The sequence below is a fragment of the Pagrus pagrus genome, assembly GCF_965226575.1.
Source record: "Pagrus pagrus genome assembly, chromosome: 7".
In the NCBI taxonomy this organism is placed as follows: domain Eukaryota; kingdom Metazoa; phylum Chordata; class Actinopteri; order Spariformes; family Sparidae; genus Pagrus; species Pagrus pagrus.
Window position 1 is genome coordinate 30,590,249 of NC_140191.1, and position 19,309 is coordinate 30,609,557.

General features: G+C 42.3%; 2 protein-coding genes across 2 annotated transcripts in view; one reads left to right on the top strand and one right to left on the bottom strand.

Moving 5' to 3' along the window:
* Window positions 1-917: 917 nt before the first annotated feature.
* On the top strand, window positions 918-6,769 carry cnih4 (cornichon family member 4). Its single transcript, XM_084357763.1, has 5 exons — window positions 918-1,016; window positions 1,800-1,868; window positions 2,084-2,196; window positions 3,913-4,053; window positions 4,194-6,769. Exons 1-5 carry the CDS (start codon window positions 948-950, stop codon window positions 4,219-4,221), a joined length of 420 nt encoding a protein of 139 aa, XP_084213889.1. The 5' UTR covers window positions 918-947; the 3' UTR covers window positions 4,222-6,769.
* A 1,489-nt stretch (window positions 6,770-8,258) lies between these two features.
* The window catches only part of wdr26a (WD repeat domain 26a), a 29,288-nt gene continuing 18,237 nt past the window's right edge, over window positions 8,259-19,309 (bottom strand). The window contains exons 6-14 of the mRNA XM_084357385.1: window positions 17,410-17,566; window positions 16,921-17,059; window positions 16,670-16,810; window positions 14,736-14,855; window positions 14,246-14,391; window positions 12,246-12,324; window positions 11,993-12,122; window positions 11,064-11,258; window positions 8,259-10,713 (exon numbers count right to left, since the gene is read on the bottom strand). Coding sequence (XP_084213511.1) covers window positions 10,691-10,713; window positions 11,064-11,258; window positions 11,993-12,122; window positions 12,246-12,324; window positions 14,246-14,391; window positions 14,736-14,855; window positions 16,670-16,810; window positions 16,921-17,059; window positions 17,410-17,566 — 1,130 coding nt within the window. The 3' untranslated portion in view covers window positions 8,259-10,690. The remainder of the gene's footprint in view (window positions 10,714-11,063; window positions 11,259-11,992; window positions 12,123-12,245; window positions 12,325-14,245; window positions 14,392-14,735; window positions 14,856-16,669; window positions 16,811-16,920; window positions 17,060-17,409; window positions 17,567-19,309) is intronic.

Below are 19,309 nucleotides of genomic sequence, written 5' to 3' on the forward strand. Positions count from 1 at the left end.
CTGTGGAGGTTTATACATTCAGAAGATCTGGTGATCTTAAATGATGGTTAAGCAGTTATAGGTGGTTTCAAATGTAGAGTGCTACAGGACTATAGAGTTTCATATTAAATTAGGCTTGATTGAATTAAAGGGGACTGTTTGGCCTCAGTGGAGGTTTGTGCTCTACTGAGTGCCATTCCAGTTTTGTCATGTTGTCTAACCTGATTCTTGGTGTATTGTATTTGGCTTGTTTCATACAGGTGGGTATGATGTGCTCTCCTATTACAACACAACACAACACACCCTATCCCCAGCAGACTGTGTCTTGTAACTATAAATTACAGGTGCAACTACACCAGGGAACACCTCACAATCCTTTACAGCAATCTCCATGGACACAATAGGAGGTTTGCCCAACGCAGCAGGTTCTGGTTCTCCTTTGAGGAGATGTCTCGAGTCTGTTAGCACATTAGTTATTAGTGCAGGTCTCATAGAGTGGTGCAGCGACGACGTATTTGTAGCTAATTAAGATAATAAAGTTAGCTCTGGCTCCCTCCGTGGGATTATTGAATTGGATTTTGGATTATTGCAGAAAATAATCTCTGTGTCACACACAACTTTATGATACTTACAGGTTTTACATCACCACTAAGTTTCTTACTACACTATTCTACACACGAGATATGTATATCTACTAGTTGTACAATGACACACAATCATTTTGAACATTGTGTATTTAGTGTGTAGTTCCTCTGAAGAGCTGTGTGATTCCTCTGAAGAGCTGTGTGATTCCTCTGAAGAGCTGTGTGATTCATCGCGCTCAGCTGCGGTGGCTGTGCTGTCATCAGTTCTCCTCCAGTCCGCCGGGGGGCAGCAGTGCGATAATCAGCTGTCACTGTGTGGGGCCGCGCGCCGCACAGGATTGCTCTGTCCGGAAATGGAAACAAAGCAGTGACGGAAGAAGAAAAATGGAAGCGGCAGTGTTCATCCTGTCACTTGTAGACTGCTGTGCACTGATTTTCCTCTCAGTCTACTTCGTATCCTTTTCGCCAGTGTGTTCTCTGGCGAGTGTCGAGCTTATTCGCCGAGCCGGTCAGCTGGCCGGAAGCGCTGATGAATTCCTTTCTATATACGAGGCTATGTTACATTAATGCTAAGTAGCTAACCGGTTAGCCGCCTAGTTACAACTGTCGGTGCCATGCTAGCGTCAAACCAGTTAAGTTACCAGGAAACTTGTTTGACCAGCAGAGAAACGGTGTGACCAGGTGTGGTCGCGAGAACGTAAGATCAAATAAAAAGTTACAGTTTTACAGTTTTAAATCAACATGACACTGTGCTTTTGTTTAGCTTGTTGCCTCTGTTGCTGTTTCTGATACTGCTGCCGTGTGTGACTATTACAACATTATAAAGACTTCCTGAGTCAGCAAATGTCTACACTTAACAACATTACAGATGACCTTTGTCATTCAGTCGCAGTAAGTGGAGTTATTCCAGCTACTGTCTCGAACCAAGTCCGTGTCTGCGAAGAAGTCATGTCAAAACTTGTGTTAAATTCACAGAACCTTCTGAAATCCTATCGCTCAACTAAACACTGTCGTTAAACATTTCAGCCCTTGGCGCCTAACAGCATGGCGGTTCTTTACATGTGTATTCTAGTAGTTCATTCTATTCGTGACATGAAGTGGGTAAAGTTCTGATTTCTTGGTGACTTGGCATGGAATGATTTAGTTATTTATAGAATTCTTGTTTCAGATTTAAAAATAAGTTTTCTTTATTCAACACTTTCTCACCAATTTGTGGCACCTTGACTTTGGGCTCAGATTATCACCCTGTCTGATCTAGAATGTGACTACATCAATGCCAGAGCCTGCTGCTCCAAGCTCAACAAAGTAGGTCTTCTACATCCATGCATATATATACATACATATACCTGAACTATTTTTGATTTGAGCCTTGTGTTTGTTTGTTGCAATGTATTATGTGTTGATGGCTATTTGGTTGCTAAAACATATTTCCATGTCTGTGTTTTATAGATGATTGAGACGTTGGGAACTTTATAACTATTCTGATTTCTGATCGTAATGTTTGATATTTGTGTTTCCAGTGGGTAATTCCAGAGATGGTTGGCCAGTGTCTCTCCACTATGCTGATGTTGGTCTCCATGCACTGGTTCATCTTCCTCCTCAACCTACCTGTAGCAGCCTGGAACATTTACAGGTACCCAGCAAGCAATAGATGTCATTTAGACGTCTCGGCTTGATAGAGCCTCAGTTTAGTCGGCTGTGTGCAACCCACTTCTAGCCAAAAGATCTTGAAATTGTTTAGATTTTCTTTTTGCTTCTGCAGCTTGCAGGATGTATGATACTCAATCACGTCAGAAAAGCCCACAGTGATTACACAGTGTTTATTTTTATTTCTTTAACATGCTCTGTGATTAGTTAGTTCCCAACTGAACGGACAAGTCCAAACGGTTTGATTGTAGTTTTTGCCTTTACAGCTTGTGAGATGGATAATATCTCATCTTGTTTGGTATGTCAGTCATAAATACAAGATGTTGTATAATTTCTTTGGCATTGTTTGTGTGTTGCCACAATTTCACTCTGATTTGGACAGGTTACGTGCAGCCTGCTTTTACATCATCACAGCTACAGCCCTGATTTAGACTGGTATCAGTCAGGTGAAATGTGGTTACAACATCAACGTGTCATAAAACACAGATTTGTAATTTGTTCATTAATAGGTTGAAACAGAGATGATATTGATTAGTTTTTAGTATTACTCCAGAGTCACTGTTGGGTGAAATGTGGGCTACATGAAGACGTTATTGCAATGCATTTAATGTTACATATAAAATGTAATTAATATGGAACTAAGAGGCCGTGACCTGCAAACAAGAAGCTTCAGGACATCGTAAAGGGAACATTTTTATACATTAATGTTAAATAAAACATTGCGCTTAGTGCTGTGAAGTGCATGTGCAAATACTTAGAAGAAGAACCGAGACTTGTGGAGCAAAGCGCACAAGCTAAAGAAATGCATATGATGCTTTACACTGTTCAGGTATATGTGGCTGTGGGGACACGTCTGGTAGAGCAGCCAGTCACCAGCCAGGAGGTTTGACTCTCCAAATGAAATTTATTATTGCAATTTAAAAAAAAAAAAAATTCATAATAGTGATGATGATGATAATCATACATTTTATTTATAGGCGCCTTTCAGAGTTACACCTTACGAAAAAAACAAGTTAAAAACAAGCGGCAACGTATCAAACATCAATAAAATCAGACAAGGTAATGGTATATCGTGAGAGCTGATACAATAATTCATAAATCATTAGTATAAAAAAGTCGAGGTGAGTGTCAAGAGTGTAGTCAGAATGTCTTTTGACTGAGATCCAAAGTCGTTGGGCTGAGCGGCTGAAGGCTCGACACCCTGTGGTAGTCAAGAGGGCAGATGTTGTGAGCTGGATGGCAGAACAGGTTCTGAGAGGGCGGTAGGGTGTGCATACGAAGGAGTTCAGAAAGATACAGATCATGTGACAGCGATGTAGTCTGTTTAAAGCCTTACATTAGCTTTTTGCTGCTAGAGATTTGATTTACGCTTCAAAAATTACAGTGTTGTTGTGCTGTAAATATTGATAAGTATCATAAACTTGTGTTTGTCACAGAGATTATTTTCTGCAATAATCCAAAATCCTATTCAATAATCCCACAGAGGGAACCAGGGTGATGCTAATTTCTGTTTTAACCTACGAATATATGTCATCTCTGCCGCACTCTTATCGTGCGGGACACACCACAAAATCTGTGGACACAGACGCTCATCGACAGCCCAACATTGGCCTGTAGCGACCCAGAGTGGTGTGTAGGGGCGTACTGTCCGTGTGCCGTGAGGCTCCGAGGTTTACTCTCTCTGTTCCTGACCGCCCTGCAGGTACATGAAGGTTCCAATGGGAAACATGGGTGTGTTTGACCCCACTGAGATCCACAACCGAGGTCAGCTCAAGTCCCACATGAAGGAGGCCATGATTAAACTGGGTTACCACCTGCTCTGCTTCTTCATTTATTTGTACAGGTGAGAGCGCAGCATTTCCAGACAAACTGACATGTTCAAGGCCTTCAGCACCTCCACCTCCTGTCTGTATAGCAGTGGTGGCTGTTTGTACAAGGTCAATTCTGTACTAACACATATCTCTCCCTCCCCTGTTTTTCCAGCATGATTCTGGCTCTGATCAACGACTGAAGCACCAAGCACACTCTCTGACCCAGCTGCCAAATTCCAAACTCCAGGGTTTGCTGTTTTTCCCCTCACATCTTGGTCCTGTACTACATGCATCAAATATTATAGAACAGCAGAGAGAAGAAGCTCTTTCGCTGTGTTCTTACTGCTGTTCACTGTTATTTGTGTTGTCAGAATCCCAGAGTGTTTACTTTGATACAATATGTATATTTATCCATTCAACACTTCAGTACCATCATGACAAACTCTCCTACATCAACTGCTGTGTTTTATTGTGAAAGCCACTAAAGCAATCAGTTATTTTTTTCAGTCTGTCTGCAACATTGTGTTATTACAACATCATCATTACAACAGCAGCTCCACAGCTTCTAGTAGCAGCGATGGTGCGTGTAGACCAAATGTGAAGTGAATATTCGCCTCAAGTTACCCGTGTGGGTTTGATCGCAGGATAATGTTTTTTTATTCGCCCCAAACAGCCAGAACACTATTCTGTACCGAAGCCAGAAGCTTAGCGGTCAACACAGCATACATGGAAGTTGTGTGTGTCTGTGTTTTTAAATGCAGTTACTCGCCATCAGCTCTGGTTCTCTATCTTCTTTTTTCCCCTCTCCTTTTCATAAAATAAAGTACATTTTCCCTCCAGCTCCAGTTAGCTGCAGTCAACACAGAACATAAACAACAGACAATGGAGGTCACCCACGTGGATCACTGCTGCAGTCAGGTTGATAAACAGGAGTGAAGATAAATCCATTTTTTTTTTTAAATCCCAGAAGTTATTTAAAAGTTATATCTGAGCGTCCCTCTCGTTTGTTATCATCTCCGGATCAGAGCAGAATCCAATGTAAAATCCTCCGGACAGTCGAGCTCTGCAACCAACCCTCTCCTCCAAAGCTGACCGGCTCTGGCCAGTTGGAACTCTGCTGTCCCTCCTCAGTCTACCAGCCCTACTTGGCAAAGCCCAGCGACAAGCAAATTTTTTGCTGAAAGTTCATTATTTTCCACAGGTAAAGTCACAAATCATGCAAAAACTTTGCATTGTCTTGTATGTAATTTAGATGCAAAAAATTAGCCTCACATTTGGTCTGAACGTCCCATTAGAAACCTTGACATTTTCACAGAGAGTAAGCCGGGAGAGCAGATGGAAACAAAAAATAGTTGGTAAAGACGTATATAATATCAGGCCTGTCTGAATATGAGGTGGAACACTTGAGTGTTTTTCATGACTATCAAAGCCACATTTGGAAAAATGCCATTATTGCCTCAAACACCCCCCAACACACACACACACACACACACACACAGTAATGTACCACTTAAGCCTTATGTTGAGTGCTTAAATATTATTGCTTTGCCATTTCTTGATGATTTGTGGTCATAGCAGCAGTTTAAAGTAAAGTTAAAGCTTTGGAGACACTGAATCAACAGACTAATGAAACCCTGCACGTACGCCACCGTTTGGTTCATGAGACCCACCTTCGCCCTAAGAACAGCCCGAGTTCTTCATTGAGTGGATTCACCACTGTTCTGTAAAACAGTGAGATTCTTTAGAGCAGGAGATGGCCGCCCACCACTGAGTCCGGTTCTGCTCGAGGTTACTGCCTGTTAAAAGGCAGTTTTTCACGCCACTGTCGCCAAGTGCTTACTCATGGGGGAAATGTTGGGTCTCTAACTAAATGAATCAAGGAGTATGGTCTAGACCTGCTCAGTTTGGAAAGTGGCGCTATAGGAATAAAGATGAATTGATTGATGTTTATCCACGCCTCTCCTCGGGCTGTGGTGAGCCTGTGAGGACGTTTCTTACCAGGCCGTGATGTTGGGAACAGATGGAGGGAAGTCAGACAGGGACTCACATGACACGTTTCCAGCCTGGCTACTAAAACAATGACCAGAGAGATCAGATCTAACAACACACACACAGGGGGTGAGGCGTGTTGCTCTGCTCAGGATGCCATCACTCCATTATATCATTACATTACAAATAGTTGTTTGCTGCCATATTGAAGTTGAAAATCTCACGTTTGTAACCTTTAAGCAGCTGTATATCGCTCCCTGCTTGGGGCTTCAGAGGTCAGTCTGTAGCTCCACGTTTGGCTCCTGCCATCAGTTTATGGATATGTGACCTGCCAGACTTCCACCATCACACTACCCCCAGACACAGTTACACACACACACACACACACACACACACACACACACACACACTCACTCACTCGAGCGAGTGTTTTTCCATAAGACGGTTGTTCTGTTCAGTCTGTGAAGAAATGATCAAATGGTACTGTATGTTGTAAGTTATGGCTGCTGTTGTGTTAGTGTATGAGTGGCAGTTTGAAGAATTGGATTTGACCTTAATCATGCACTGATGTTGTTTACTGAATGACTTTAGCAAAGAACACACACTGTTGTTTGACGTCTGACATTCCCTGTTTGAAAGTTTCCTGTATCGGCAGGTGTCTCAGTGTGTGTGCACAGTTCATCCAAACTGTCTTCTGCAGTGTTAAGTTTCTTTTTTTGGAGGGAAATGTGGTGTTTCATAAATAAAAATGAAAGATTAGCTGTTTGTCTTTATTTGCCTCAAAATTAGTGACTGTTAAGCTGGTTAAGCTTTATATTTTTACCCTGTAAGATTTATGTTTTTAATTAATATGATTCCACATGACGTGTAAAGTAGAGGTCATTGAAATCTGTTGGTATTATTAATTATATTATGTAGTATTCACTATAAGACAATAAAATACATTATACACAATAACACCATACATTAAAATACATGCATACCAATTAAAGGTCCATTCCAAATGTAGTGTGTAGCTGAAACAAAAGAGAAATTCAAGTTTGTGCCAGAGAACATTGGATGTAATAGGGTCCATACTGATGCTGAAGTTAAGCACTTTAATCAATATGGAGATGCTTGCTTACCTCAACTCAAATGAATATATGATTATAAATAAATGCGCAGGCTGTTGGGGCAGCACAGAGGCACAGTGGTTAGCCCTGTTGGCTCACAGAGAGAAGGTCCTGAGTGTGATACCGGCTGAGGCAGGGCCTCTGTGCAGACATGCATGTGAGGTCTGTGATGAGCTGGTGACTTGTCCAGGGTGTACACCGCCGCTCACCCAACGTCAGCTGGGATCGGCAAAATAATTTATAATTGAGTTAAATCATGATTTAATCGGGTGTAAAAATGAATCCTTGATGGAGCAACCTGGCCTTAAATCTGTCTGTTTATCTGGATCAGCATCAAAAATTAATGAAGCCCATTTTGGGCTGAGACCCATCCTCCATCCAAGTTTCGCAGAAATCTGTGCTGTAGTTTTCATGTAATCCTGCTGCCAAACCAACCAACGAACACATGAGCTGCTTGGTGGAGCACCTGCTTGGGAACAAGTTTGCCTGATCAACCTAAAAGGTGATGATGTGTCAACTTGTTGTCACTGCGCCCGGTGGCAAAAAAGTTAGTGCAGAGTCACAGAGTCTGAGCCATGATCAGCAGCACAGAGACCATATGACTGCACACACTGATTTCACTGTTTAATCTCAGCATCGATATACAAACTACAGAGAATAGTTTTATATTGTGCAACACAGCTCTGCTTAATGTTTGTATTAAACTGTGATTGCATCTTATCTTGGATTAAATTAATCTTTGTTGGTGCGACTCCGTCTGTCTCTGTCTGTGTGCTGCTGACCGGGCCAGTGCACCGGGACATGTAGCTCTGTGACGTGGACGGGAGCTGCTGAGTCAGCTGATAATTCTCTGTAGGTTCATCACTACCAGAGACCCATTTCAAATGGTTTTCACATTCCTGTTATTATACAAATATTAATAATAGCCGTTTAAAATAACAATACAATGTGTACAAATGAATCTAAGACACACTTGCATTTGCTGAAACAAACAAACAAACAAACAAACAACCATAAAACATGCAGCGTCCATGGACACAAGGTCTGAAGGTCTTCTGCTCAGGTGTTGGTCAGTGGATCAGGACAGCAGTCGCTCACACTTAGCATAGATCATATGAAGGACATTTCAGAGTAAATTACATTTTAAAACCCTGAATGCTTTATTTAAAATATGCATACATAATACTTCTCCTACAGAACAATACGGAACAGTACAATCACTTTTTGTAATAACACATTTAAAATGTAAAATGGTTTGTGGCAGAAACTGCCTGCAAGCAAACAAAGTTCCTACTTTGGCTTCTTACAGCGAGAATCGAAAAAAAGAGAAGCCTAAAATACTCTGAATGACCAAACTAAAGAAAATCACAGAAGCAGAAACTAACACACCACATCTGTGATTGAATCAAGTGTGTGTGTGTGTGACATCTATTGTAATGTACCACTACGTGTGTTCTGTGATGGCAGAGTTGAAGCTGGTGATGGCTGTGATGGTATCTGAGCAGGTCCACAGGGTTCCCACTGTCCTGGCAGTCCTGCAGGAAGCCTCCAGGACCAGAGAGGTTGGAAACAACCATTGTCACTCTGATAAACATGTAAAGAGAATCTGTAGAAGCGGTTTGGAAAAATGTCACAAAAAGAAGCAGGCTGAGGTGTAACTTTGGCTGCACTGTACTTTGTGAATCTCAAGACTCATTTTTGCGTGAGCAGCTGTAAATGTAAACTTGCTGCTGCAGAACAGTAGTGCAGTCAGGACCATCTGCTGTGAATTTGTAAAGAGAAGCTGAGAGCTTTTTGAAATCGTCAGGTAGAAAACAGGCGTGGGAACCCCATGAAACACACGTCATCCTGTCTGCCATTACTACGCAGCCTCACAATACATGCCATAACATACAAATATACAGCACGTTACATAGAACATCATATCAGGCAAGATTGTTGTTTTGACTCTCTGAAAGGAAACACTTTGTAGAAGTTCATAATAACTTTATGTTACACTTGTGTACAAATGTGTTACTCATTGATTGTTAAAGATACACTCCATCATTTCTGTATCAAGTGTCCTGTGTGATAAGGCTGGCGATTTCCTTTTTTTTTTTAAAAATCATGAACAATTCTCACAGACCAACTAAAAACAATGACAGTATCTCACTAACAGGTACTGTGTGTATCAAAGCCTGATATATCTTCTTCCTCTGTGCCATCCAGCTCCATTGATGTCCAAAAACACATCAGTGAGCGGCAACGTCGTTCCTGCATGAACATGAACACGCACACTGTGGTTTATTTGGACTCAATGCAGTGTACACCACCCTGCTGCCCCGTATACTCGCTGGAGCACCAACTGTGAATTCATCTGCTGCTGAAACAAGTTGCAACAAATGCGCTCTTTCCTCCTGCTGGAGGGATGTTTGTTAGGAACTACAGTGACTGGCTGGAAATTAATGAACCTCTTTAAACAAACTATACAGTGTATCTGTGAGCCAGGGCAGGGAGGTCACTGTTCAGCAATATGAAACAAAGACAATGTAACACCAGCCTTATCTTTTCAAACAGTTCACAGTTGAGCAGGGATTCTCTCTTTAAATATTACAGCTCCGCTTGTAGTGAATAAAAAACAAAGTTAAAACAAAGTTAAAACATGTAACAACTAAACCATACGTTTTTCTTTAAAAAAGCATATGAAGACTGCTGTTTGAATGCAGACAGAGATGGCAACAGGCTGCAGTGGAAACAGAGTGAAAGCAGAGCAAAGGAAACTACACTCAGATAATCAATATGCAGAGGTAAAGGTGACAGATCATGTTTTGATCTCAATAGGTTTCCACACATCAGCTGCTGAAGACAGACAACAACTCAGTGTACTTAAATAGATACAGCAGGACATACGGCAAGTGTAAAACACACCACTTAATCCATCACATACATTGTCCTGTGCGATCCTATGTGACATGCTTATCAAACACTATTCTTTCTCTGGCTATAAGAAGGAAAGCTGGAGGAAAAAAATATCCTGTATAAAAAAAAAAACACAACATAGAATTTTGCATTTAAAAGATACTGCTCAAGTGGGTGTTACATCCATCAAATGTTCTGTAGGTAAAATCTCTTCAAAGGTTCAGGAGGTGAAAGAAGAAAAAAGTTTAAGCCTTCATGTGAGCAGCTCAGAAACTGGACTGAAGAAAACTAAGAACACACACCCTCCACAGACGCTGCTACGTCACAGCCTAGCACAAGTCAGTGAACTACTCATGAATAAATAATGTAGTTATTAATAAATAATAGGAAGTGGGTGGTCCTGGATGGTGCTGAGGGAACGGGTCCAGGCAGGAGGAGGAGGTGGGTCAGACACTGGAGGTCGTGGAGCCCAACATCACCTGCCGACTCTGCTCTCAATAATGTGGCCGAGTCTGACATCTCTATGTTGTGACATCCTGACACACAGCACTGCTGGCCCCGCCTCCAGGACGTAGCTGTCCAATCACATGTTCAATCAAAGCTTTCCCGGCTTCATCCATTCAAGTGTCTACAGAGTCTTAAAGATCCTCAGGTTCACAGCAGCAGATCATCAGCTGTCCATGCTGCAACATTCTGACAGGAAAGAGACAAGCCTCACCATCATCATCATCATCATCATCATCATCATCTCCACCACTCATAATAATAATAATAATAATCATCATTAAAGCTTGTTGTCCAATAAGGTAGAACAGTCCCAGTACATGCAGTCCATTTAATGTACATCTAGAACCTGAGATGTCACAGTGTAACTGTGCTGTTCATTTAGGGATCCTCACCAGACTTATATGTAAAGTGTTGAGGAGACTGATGAAAGCAGTAGCTTGAAGATAACCAATAAACTGTGAGAGAATGTGCAGCCCCAACTTTGATTCCACACAACCTAACAACTAGACAAACTGCTGTAGTGTTCATGTTCATACCATTCAGCCCTTCTGCATCCTGGACATCCAGAAAGGGGGCGGGTCCCCAAATTCGGACGGTCCCGTCGTCAGAGGCACTGGCCAGCAGTCCGGGTAGGACGGGGTTCCAGCTCACACAGTTGACTGTGCGGGTGTGACCAGTCAACTCTGCAATGGGCAGCTCACTGCGCCGGTGCCAGATGTAGACTTTGTGGTCTGAGGAGAGAGGACACTTCATCAGATGCTACCAGACGTAAACAGTAACTACACCAGTTTAACACATGAAAATGTGTCGACTCATTATGTGGAGCTCATCTCAGTCTGGGATTCTGCTTCTCCAGGCTCCACAGTGGCCAATGTGCTCAGTGGGGTTTCAAAAGTATCAATAATTCTGCACTTTTCAGTTTCACTTGTCATCCGTTAATTATACAATTGATAGAGTAGAGAGTACTACAAAACAGATCTACAATCAGATTTTCAACTCAATTCTGTGCAGAAGAAACCATCAGACCATGCCTAGAGCCTTGTTCCTTTTAACAATGGCATAGAAAGAGGTTTTGAGTATCTTTACTACTTTTTATACGAGTATTGTATCAAAGTATAAAATTCTGGTATTGTGACAGAATCAGTGTAAGGCGGTCTCTTGGAGACGATGGCTTTATACTCGTGTTGTACATACCACTTGTACCAAGCTTACTTTACAACTGTTACATTTGATTTTTACACACATGATGTTTTTTTGAGATTCACAAGATGATGACCTCGGGTTATTCGTAACAACCTTGTGTTGGGTGTGGGTTTGCAGAGATGCTTGCAGTCAATGGCTCTTTGTCAAGTCTGAAGAAATGCCCTGGTGATGTCATTACTGATGCTCATTTTTCTTTCATTATAGTGTGAGTCGTCTCCACAACAGAAATGAGTTGAGATAAACTACTAAACTGTGGACTGACCTTCACTGCCACTAGCGATGAAGTCTTCATTGTGCCCTCCGAAGCAGGAGTGGATGGTGTAGAAGCCCTGGGTCACCCCTTGGTACTTCCTCACCAGCACCCGGTCCTGCAGGTCCCATAGGTGCACTCCCTACAAACGCATTTAATGAGACACACATTTTTTTTTAAGGTGCTACTGTAGCAACTAGCTCAGGTTGAAATGAAAGGAAAGTATACTGTGGTTTGTAATGTGAGACAGTAACAGGCTGCTCACCTGAGTAGCAACATTGAGCAGAGCTAATCTTCCATTCCTGGAAACAGTGAATGACATGATGGGGTGGTCCTCCTGCACTCTGGAGTGACACAACACAGAACATCATCCACAGGCTCAGCAAACACTGCTACACTGCTTAAAGACGGAGCAGACCAGAGACCACTCTGTGAGAACGATGTCAGAACGGTATAACTGAGCTGATCCACACTCCAATCCATTAAGTGGTGGTAATAGACCTAAAGGCTGTTTTCCAACCGCCATTAAGCACAGAAGCAGACGGAGACACAGTAAGTGAAGACAAATATAAAGAACTAAACACTATGGGGAGCCCAGTTTAGACAGCGGAGCTGTGTGGGAAAGTTTCAGAGAGCGAGTGGTGGATCAGAAGAGGACACCAGCCCTTTTCACACAGACGCCACATTAGCGCCGCAGCGGCAGTTCGCCAATTCTCCGCCGTTGGTTGTTCACACAGAGCCGAGCAGCTCCGGCGTCAAAGACGAACCAGAGTGTAATTCACACAGAAATCTGACACTTTTACACAGAGGCGGATGTGAGGAATTGGCGCAGGATCCCCGCATGCAAACGGCAGTGTGAATGGGGCTAGTGTGTCTGCGTTGTATGATAGTGTTAGGCGAGTGGAAACTTGTTGAACATCCTAACACATAATAGACACAATAGATCACTCTGATGTGTTCATCACTGGAGCAAGGCAAAAAATAAAAAAATAAAATAAAACAGGAGTCCAACAACTTCTCCCCATAGGCACAAAGGGGCACAGACATGACTGCTAACATTAACATAGTTGCTGTTTTATTGTCTTTTAAATGTAATTTAAAAAATGTCTTATTTTTAATGTATTAAGACTATCTCAGATGGAACTTTAACTGGGCTACTGTCAGTTAAAAAATAAAAGAAACCTAGCCTTATGGAAATAGGATTTTCTGTTACTTTTTCCACCTTGTACCGAACTCATACTGAACCGTGACTTCTGTGTACTACTCCCCTTCATTTTGACTTTAACTACACACCTTTAAAGTGTAGTTACTGTATCTTGCAAGCTTGTGACACTATGGCGTTAATAGTGGTTACTTTGTTGAAAAAGTAGCCACTATCAATAAATATGCCATGCCTAATCCAGACACATTTCATTTCACATCTTTCACCACGTATAACACGCGCGCCAGTTTTCATCACATTTCAAGTAGGGTGTCAAAAATGCTGGAAGTGGTTAGAGAGTGCCACAGAACCAGCATACCTCGCCCAAGATCAAATAAGGAATCAAATATTTACATGTTCAAACATTTTTGAAAAAGTAAAATTCAAATTAAAGGTGTTTTTTTGTGCTGATTGTTGTGAGAATTCGAGGATCTCTAGCCCTCAAAAATGCACTTCAGCAGCAGGAAAATAATGACCTCACATTCTTTAGTGCTTGGGCCCTAATAATAAACCAAGAGAAACACAATGGGATTCTGCCCCTTCAGGACCTGGACTAACATTTAATCTCTACAAAAACATGAGGTCCCTGGCACCAGAGGTGGTCGTACATGGGGCTTTCTACATGAATATGTAGGCTGCAGACAGGAAACCTCACAGCTGTGTAGTTGAGATGAAAATGAAGATGAGGTTCAAAGATAGGTGTGGTCTGACCAAGAAGACAGAGGTAGGAGGTTCAGGAAGTTCTGAGAAGTTCTGAGGAAGTTCATTCTGCCGGCGTGATGAAGCTTTACATGTGTCATTTAAATCAAAATGAAGGCCAAGTCCAAAGATGTGTGTGATCCGACCTGAGTACTGAGTACTAATGCATAACGTCAACATGTTAATGTGCATCACGGCGGGTGTGATCCAATCGCAAGACGATCTGTAGTTAATAATATTATGAATATTAATAGGATTACTATTATCCAAATTATTTGACCACAATATCAAGAGTATGTCTGGAATCTTCAATCCTTAGAACTACTGTCACACATGGTGGTGGTAATGCTCGGTGGGTGACCTACATGTTTCTATCAGTCAGGTCTTCAAAGTTGTATCCGCGGATGCGTTGGTGGGTGTCCGATGCGAGGACGGTCCGGCCGTCACTCAGACACCACAGGCACTGCACCCGAACTCCTTCCCATGAGTCCAGCAGATTTCCATCCAAGTCCTGGAATTCAGGAGGAAACAAAATGCATTCAAGAAGTCCATCAACACCAGACTGCTGCAGATCACCCCATACTGACTATAAAACAACCAGCCGCAGTATTTGACATATCAGGATGTCATTTCAACACCATTTGTCATTCCAAGGATCCTCTTGTAATAAACAAGCAGCGTTTCAGCTCTGAAATCAGGCAAAAGACTGGAATAGTTCTACATAGTATGTTTTCTAAGTGCACGTCATCAAAGTGTCAATATCAGGACAGACCTATGAGACAAAGGTTGTGATGTAAAAGCACTGTGTGTAGTGTTCAGGCCCCGAGGGCACTGACAGCACAGTGTGATACTCACACACTGGTAGAACTGGCCTCTCTGGCCCCCGGTGACGAAGCGTTTGCCATCTGGATTCCAGGCCACGCTGGTCAAGCTATCCTCATGAGACTGACTCATCTTTGTTCGCAGCTCCCCTGTCTACACAACAAAGCCATGGAGAGAGACATGTGACGAAAAGATCACACACACCACACACTACAACACAGCTGAATATTTTAAGTTTTTTGTGGCCTCTAGAGTCTGTCTACATAACAGGGTCCAGACAACAGTAAACAGTGCTACATGTACAAAGACTGATAGGACGTGTTCCAATGAACATGAAGAACCAGCTTTGGATACAGTTTGTGCTAAGTGTGTGAAAGTGACAGGATGTGACAGCTGGTTGTCATGGAGAAGATGGTTGGCTGTTTCTAATTATGATCATAAAATATATCCGAGCTAGGGCTGCATAGTTAGTTGCAGATAATCAGATAATCAAATAATATAACAGGCAATACTCAAGTATTTGTAACACCTTAAATTCAGAGAATTAAGAGACAATATTTTCTCAGTTCTAAAAGCTGCAGGGATCAATGACACAGAGCACTGTGCTGAAAGGATCCATATCCAACATGATCTTACAGTCAAAACCTGTGAAACCATCAAGCATTAAAATCCAACGATTAAATGGTGAAAAGCTTAAGGTTACTTGCGTGACCTCAGTTCTCAGAGTAATATGAGTGAGATGTCTCACTATGGGATATACATCACTTCATACTCAGAGGCATTCATCTCATTACTTCACAGTATACCAGAGCTTATAAATGTGGTGCCTGTGGCTGAATGGGGGAACAAAACTGGCTTCAAGGCCTGGGGCTCTTTATGGGGGCTTGATCTTGACGATGAGGCCAGCCGTCTTCTTTGCAGAGGAAGTTACGGTCAAGCCAACTGCGTTAAATAGTCCTCCTCTTCTTCGTTGGTTTTACCAGCGGACTAAAAACCACACCGCCATCCACTATATCAGAGTATATAACATCATGCTATTCACTGACGGGTGCGCTGTCTTCAGTGAGTGAGAACGGGATTCGCGGCTCCAAAAATAGAAAATTAATATGTGGCGGCCAATGATGATGTTGTGGCGGACCGCCACAAATAAATTAATGTGTGGGAAACATCGGATTGAGATCCTGACCCATCATGCATTGTGGGAAGTGACAAAGAGAAGTTTTTTGCTCTAAATGACATAATTCCATAATCACCATCAGTAAACAGAGGACCCTGTCTGGCTCTCACTCCCGGAGAGGGATGCTGTTTTCAGGAGGAAGTTCACTGAGGACTCGGTCAGGAGGACTGACCGTCACACTGACTTTTCCTCATTAAATTTGAGATTTTTTTCTGTTTAAGTTGTCAGAGACAGTAACTACAACAACACAATAGAGGAAGGTGACAAAGACATGGTGAGTTCTTTGCTCTAAATCTCGTCACATAATCATCTCCAGTAAATGGCAGGAGCTGCCCGACTCTCTCAGGATGACAGACAGGATGACAGACAGGATGACAGACAGGATGACAGACAGGATGACAGGCTTTTCCACGTACAACTGCTGTATTTTTTTCCTCATATAAGATGCTGAAGACACAACCTGCTACCACATTACTGTTGTTTGGTCCTGTAACATTGCTTTGTGGGACATTTCTTTTTTATTTGATGAGTGAAGTATCTGTTTAGTTGTCAGACTGTGAACACCATCAGACCGACACACTCCTGTCCTGTGCTGCTGGCCAACCCTCACACACAGACGTCGTCTCGATCAGAGGCAGAGCGGTCCCCCCAGCGGAGCCCATGTAACCTTCATACAGATGGCGAGGTGTAATGGAGCAATATTCCCACCTTGAAAAGGCAGCGTGAAAGGGGCTAGTGACAACCTTGCTAGCTGCATGTCCACTCTGGACCTGTGTGAGAGATGTTGTACCTGTACGTTCCAAAGCCAAAGCTCAGAGCAGTCATCAGGACCACAGGCTATCAGATAGGCATCATCAGGGCTCCATGCCAGGTATGAAACACCATAAGCATGACCCTCCAGAGTCTTCATCAACTTCATCTGCTGAGTTTCCTGCCAAGAAAAAGACAAAATACTTATTAAACCAGCTATTTAAACTCTCACATGCCAACTCATTTTTCCTTATCCTAAGTCAAATTCATGATAAATAAATAATTGATTACCATATCGACGTGCCACACAATGACTGTGGTGTCTTTGGACCCGGTTGCCAGTTTTGTACCATCATTGGAGAACTTGCAGAACCAGACTTCATTGCAGTGTTCAGTGAGAATCTGCTGAGTGTAGCAAGGGAACTGTTTCCTAAAGATCAGGGAAAGAGACACATCAGGCAGACATCAAGCTTCATACTGCAAATTAAACAAGACAACGTTTATAATCAAAGACATCGGTTCAAAAAAATCTTAAATGACTGCCTATGATATTCTTTCAATGATTACGAACGATGCTTCACTCAATGCCAATGGGAAAATGCTGATCTGAAATTATTCTAGTGTTCAATGGACCAAATATTGTTTCCACCCACACAGAAGTACAATTCTTTAGGCTACAAATAGTAGCACTGTCCAGTATTAGTAAGTGACGAATATCAGATATTCAAACCAAAACCAAAGCCGCCCTGCTGTGGTACAGTATGTGTGCTGGATCCTTACCGGCTGCAGGCATGGTCCAGCAGCAGGGACACAGAGTCCAGTCCACTATCCAGCTTGGTGTTGTGGTAGAGGCAGCGCTCCCTCTGCAGCTCCACCGCCTGCTTCAGCAGAGTCTGCAGGCGACGAGGAGGCAGCATCACTGATGGAGGCAAGTACGCTGCACACACACACAGAAAGATTCAAATTAGCTTGGAATTTATAGTGACCAACTACAGTGGCAAACATTTAAGGATGGAATTAACCAAAAGGTGAAATTTGACACACGTCGAGCAGCTCTGATAGTTACTCAAGCCGTAGTTTTGTTTCCCCAGGCTGAACACAGGCAGACATGCACTGGAGTCACTCAGAGACATTTGTGTGGCTGTTTCTTTAATACCTCTATCTAGTACGTTTTTATTTGCTTTGGTCAACATTTTGACTCAACCTCCAAAAAGGAAGCAACCAATCAAATTCTTTGATGTGCAGATCCTCACAATGCCTTGTTGAGATTTGGGAGGAGTGTGCCTGCCCCTCTGGGACCTACACTTACCCATAACCTCGCCTCGCACAGAGACATCTCAACTGAACCCATAATATATTTTGAAAATTATACTATATGCCAAGATCATTATGGCCTAGATAAACATACCATTAATGTTATTACCCTATTTTGCAAGGTCAAGATACTAGTTACTGTTGTTGAGCTAAAATCTGATTTCAGTGTGTTTAAGAAAGATTCCTCAGATCATGATCTACACTAGAGACCATCCTGTGCTTGGATCACATCTGCCGCAAATTCAAATCAGTGGTTATGGTGTCAGGAACACATGATAGGAGAGAAATTAAGTTTGGCGACACAGGTGAACTGTGCCAGGTTTATTCAACATGCCTAACCATCCTAACATGGTCTCACGGAGTGGTGGACCTGGACCCATCATTTCCTGTAAAGACTGAGCTTTTCCAGGATGCTCATTTCATACCCAGCATGATAATATCACCTGTTGCCAATGAACCTGTTTACCTGTTTACCTTACAGGTGTTTTCCTCAACTTTCATAGTCTTCTGTTGATCCTGTCCCAACTTGTTTGAAACGTGTTGTCAAATTCACAAATAGCGTTTATTTCCAAAATTGTATGAAGTTGATGTCAAAAAGGATTAGCAACTTTCACACATCACATTCTTAGTGAACAACCCAACAGTATATATGAGTACAGCTGATGATGAAATGAAATGATAAGTTTATTAATCAGTCCACTGACAGAAAATTAATTTGAAACTCATTGTTAATCATTAGTAATTTCAAATACTTTTTTAGGTACTTTTAATAAAAAAATTGTAGTACAGTTTCCTGGCTGTACTTGTATACTCTCACTTAATAATAATATTTTGGTGTTATTGCAGTGATAAAAGAGGCAGTTGGCAGTTGGCAGTGGACTGCTTGAATCCTGTTCACAGGATTCTAGGAAATTCCCCCTCTGACCACAATGTGGGCTGTAGCGGCAGAGTGGTGCGGTGCAGTGACACACAATTATCCTCAAGGGTGTGCACATCAGCTGCTCCTGGATAAATTATGTTAAATTACAGTATTTCACCACCCTTTCTCTGCCGTGGTGGCATTACTACTGTATTACTGCAGCCATTATGTCAACTGTTACAGGACATACTGGGCAAGAGACGCACCATCTTCAAAAACATCATACACATGAGAATTTCCCACCACTGACCAAAAATGCTGCTGCTGCAACGTCAATTTACTGGCAGACAGTTAATGGCAATGACCTTACAGAGGGAGTGTTAACTAAAACCATGATTCCAAAAAAGTGGGAATGCTATCGGAATGCTGCTTTTTACACACCATTCCAACTATTTTGGATTGAGGACTTCATGTACAGTAGAATATAAACTGTAGGGTGTGAGTCAG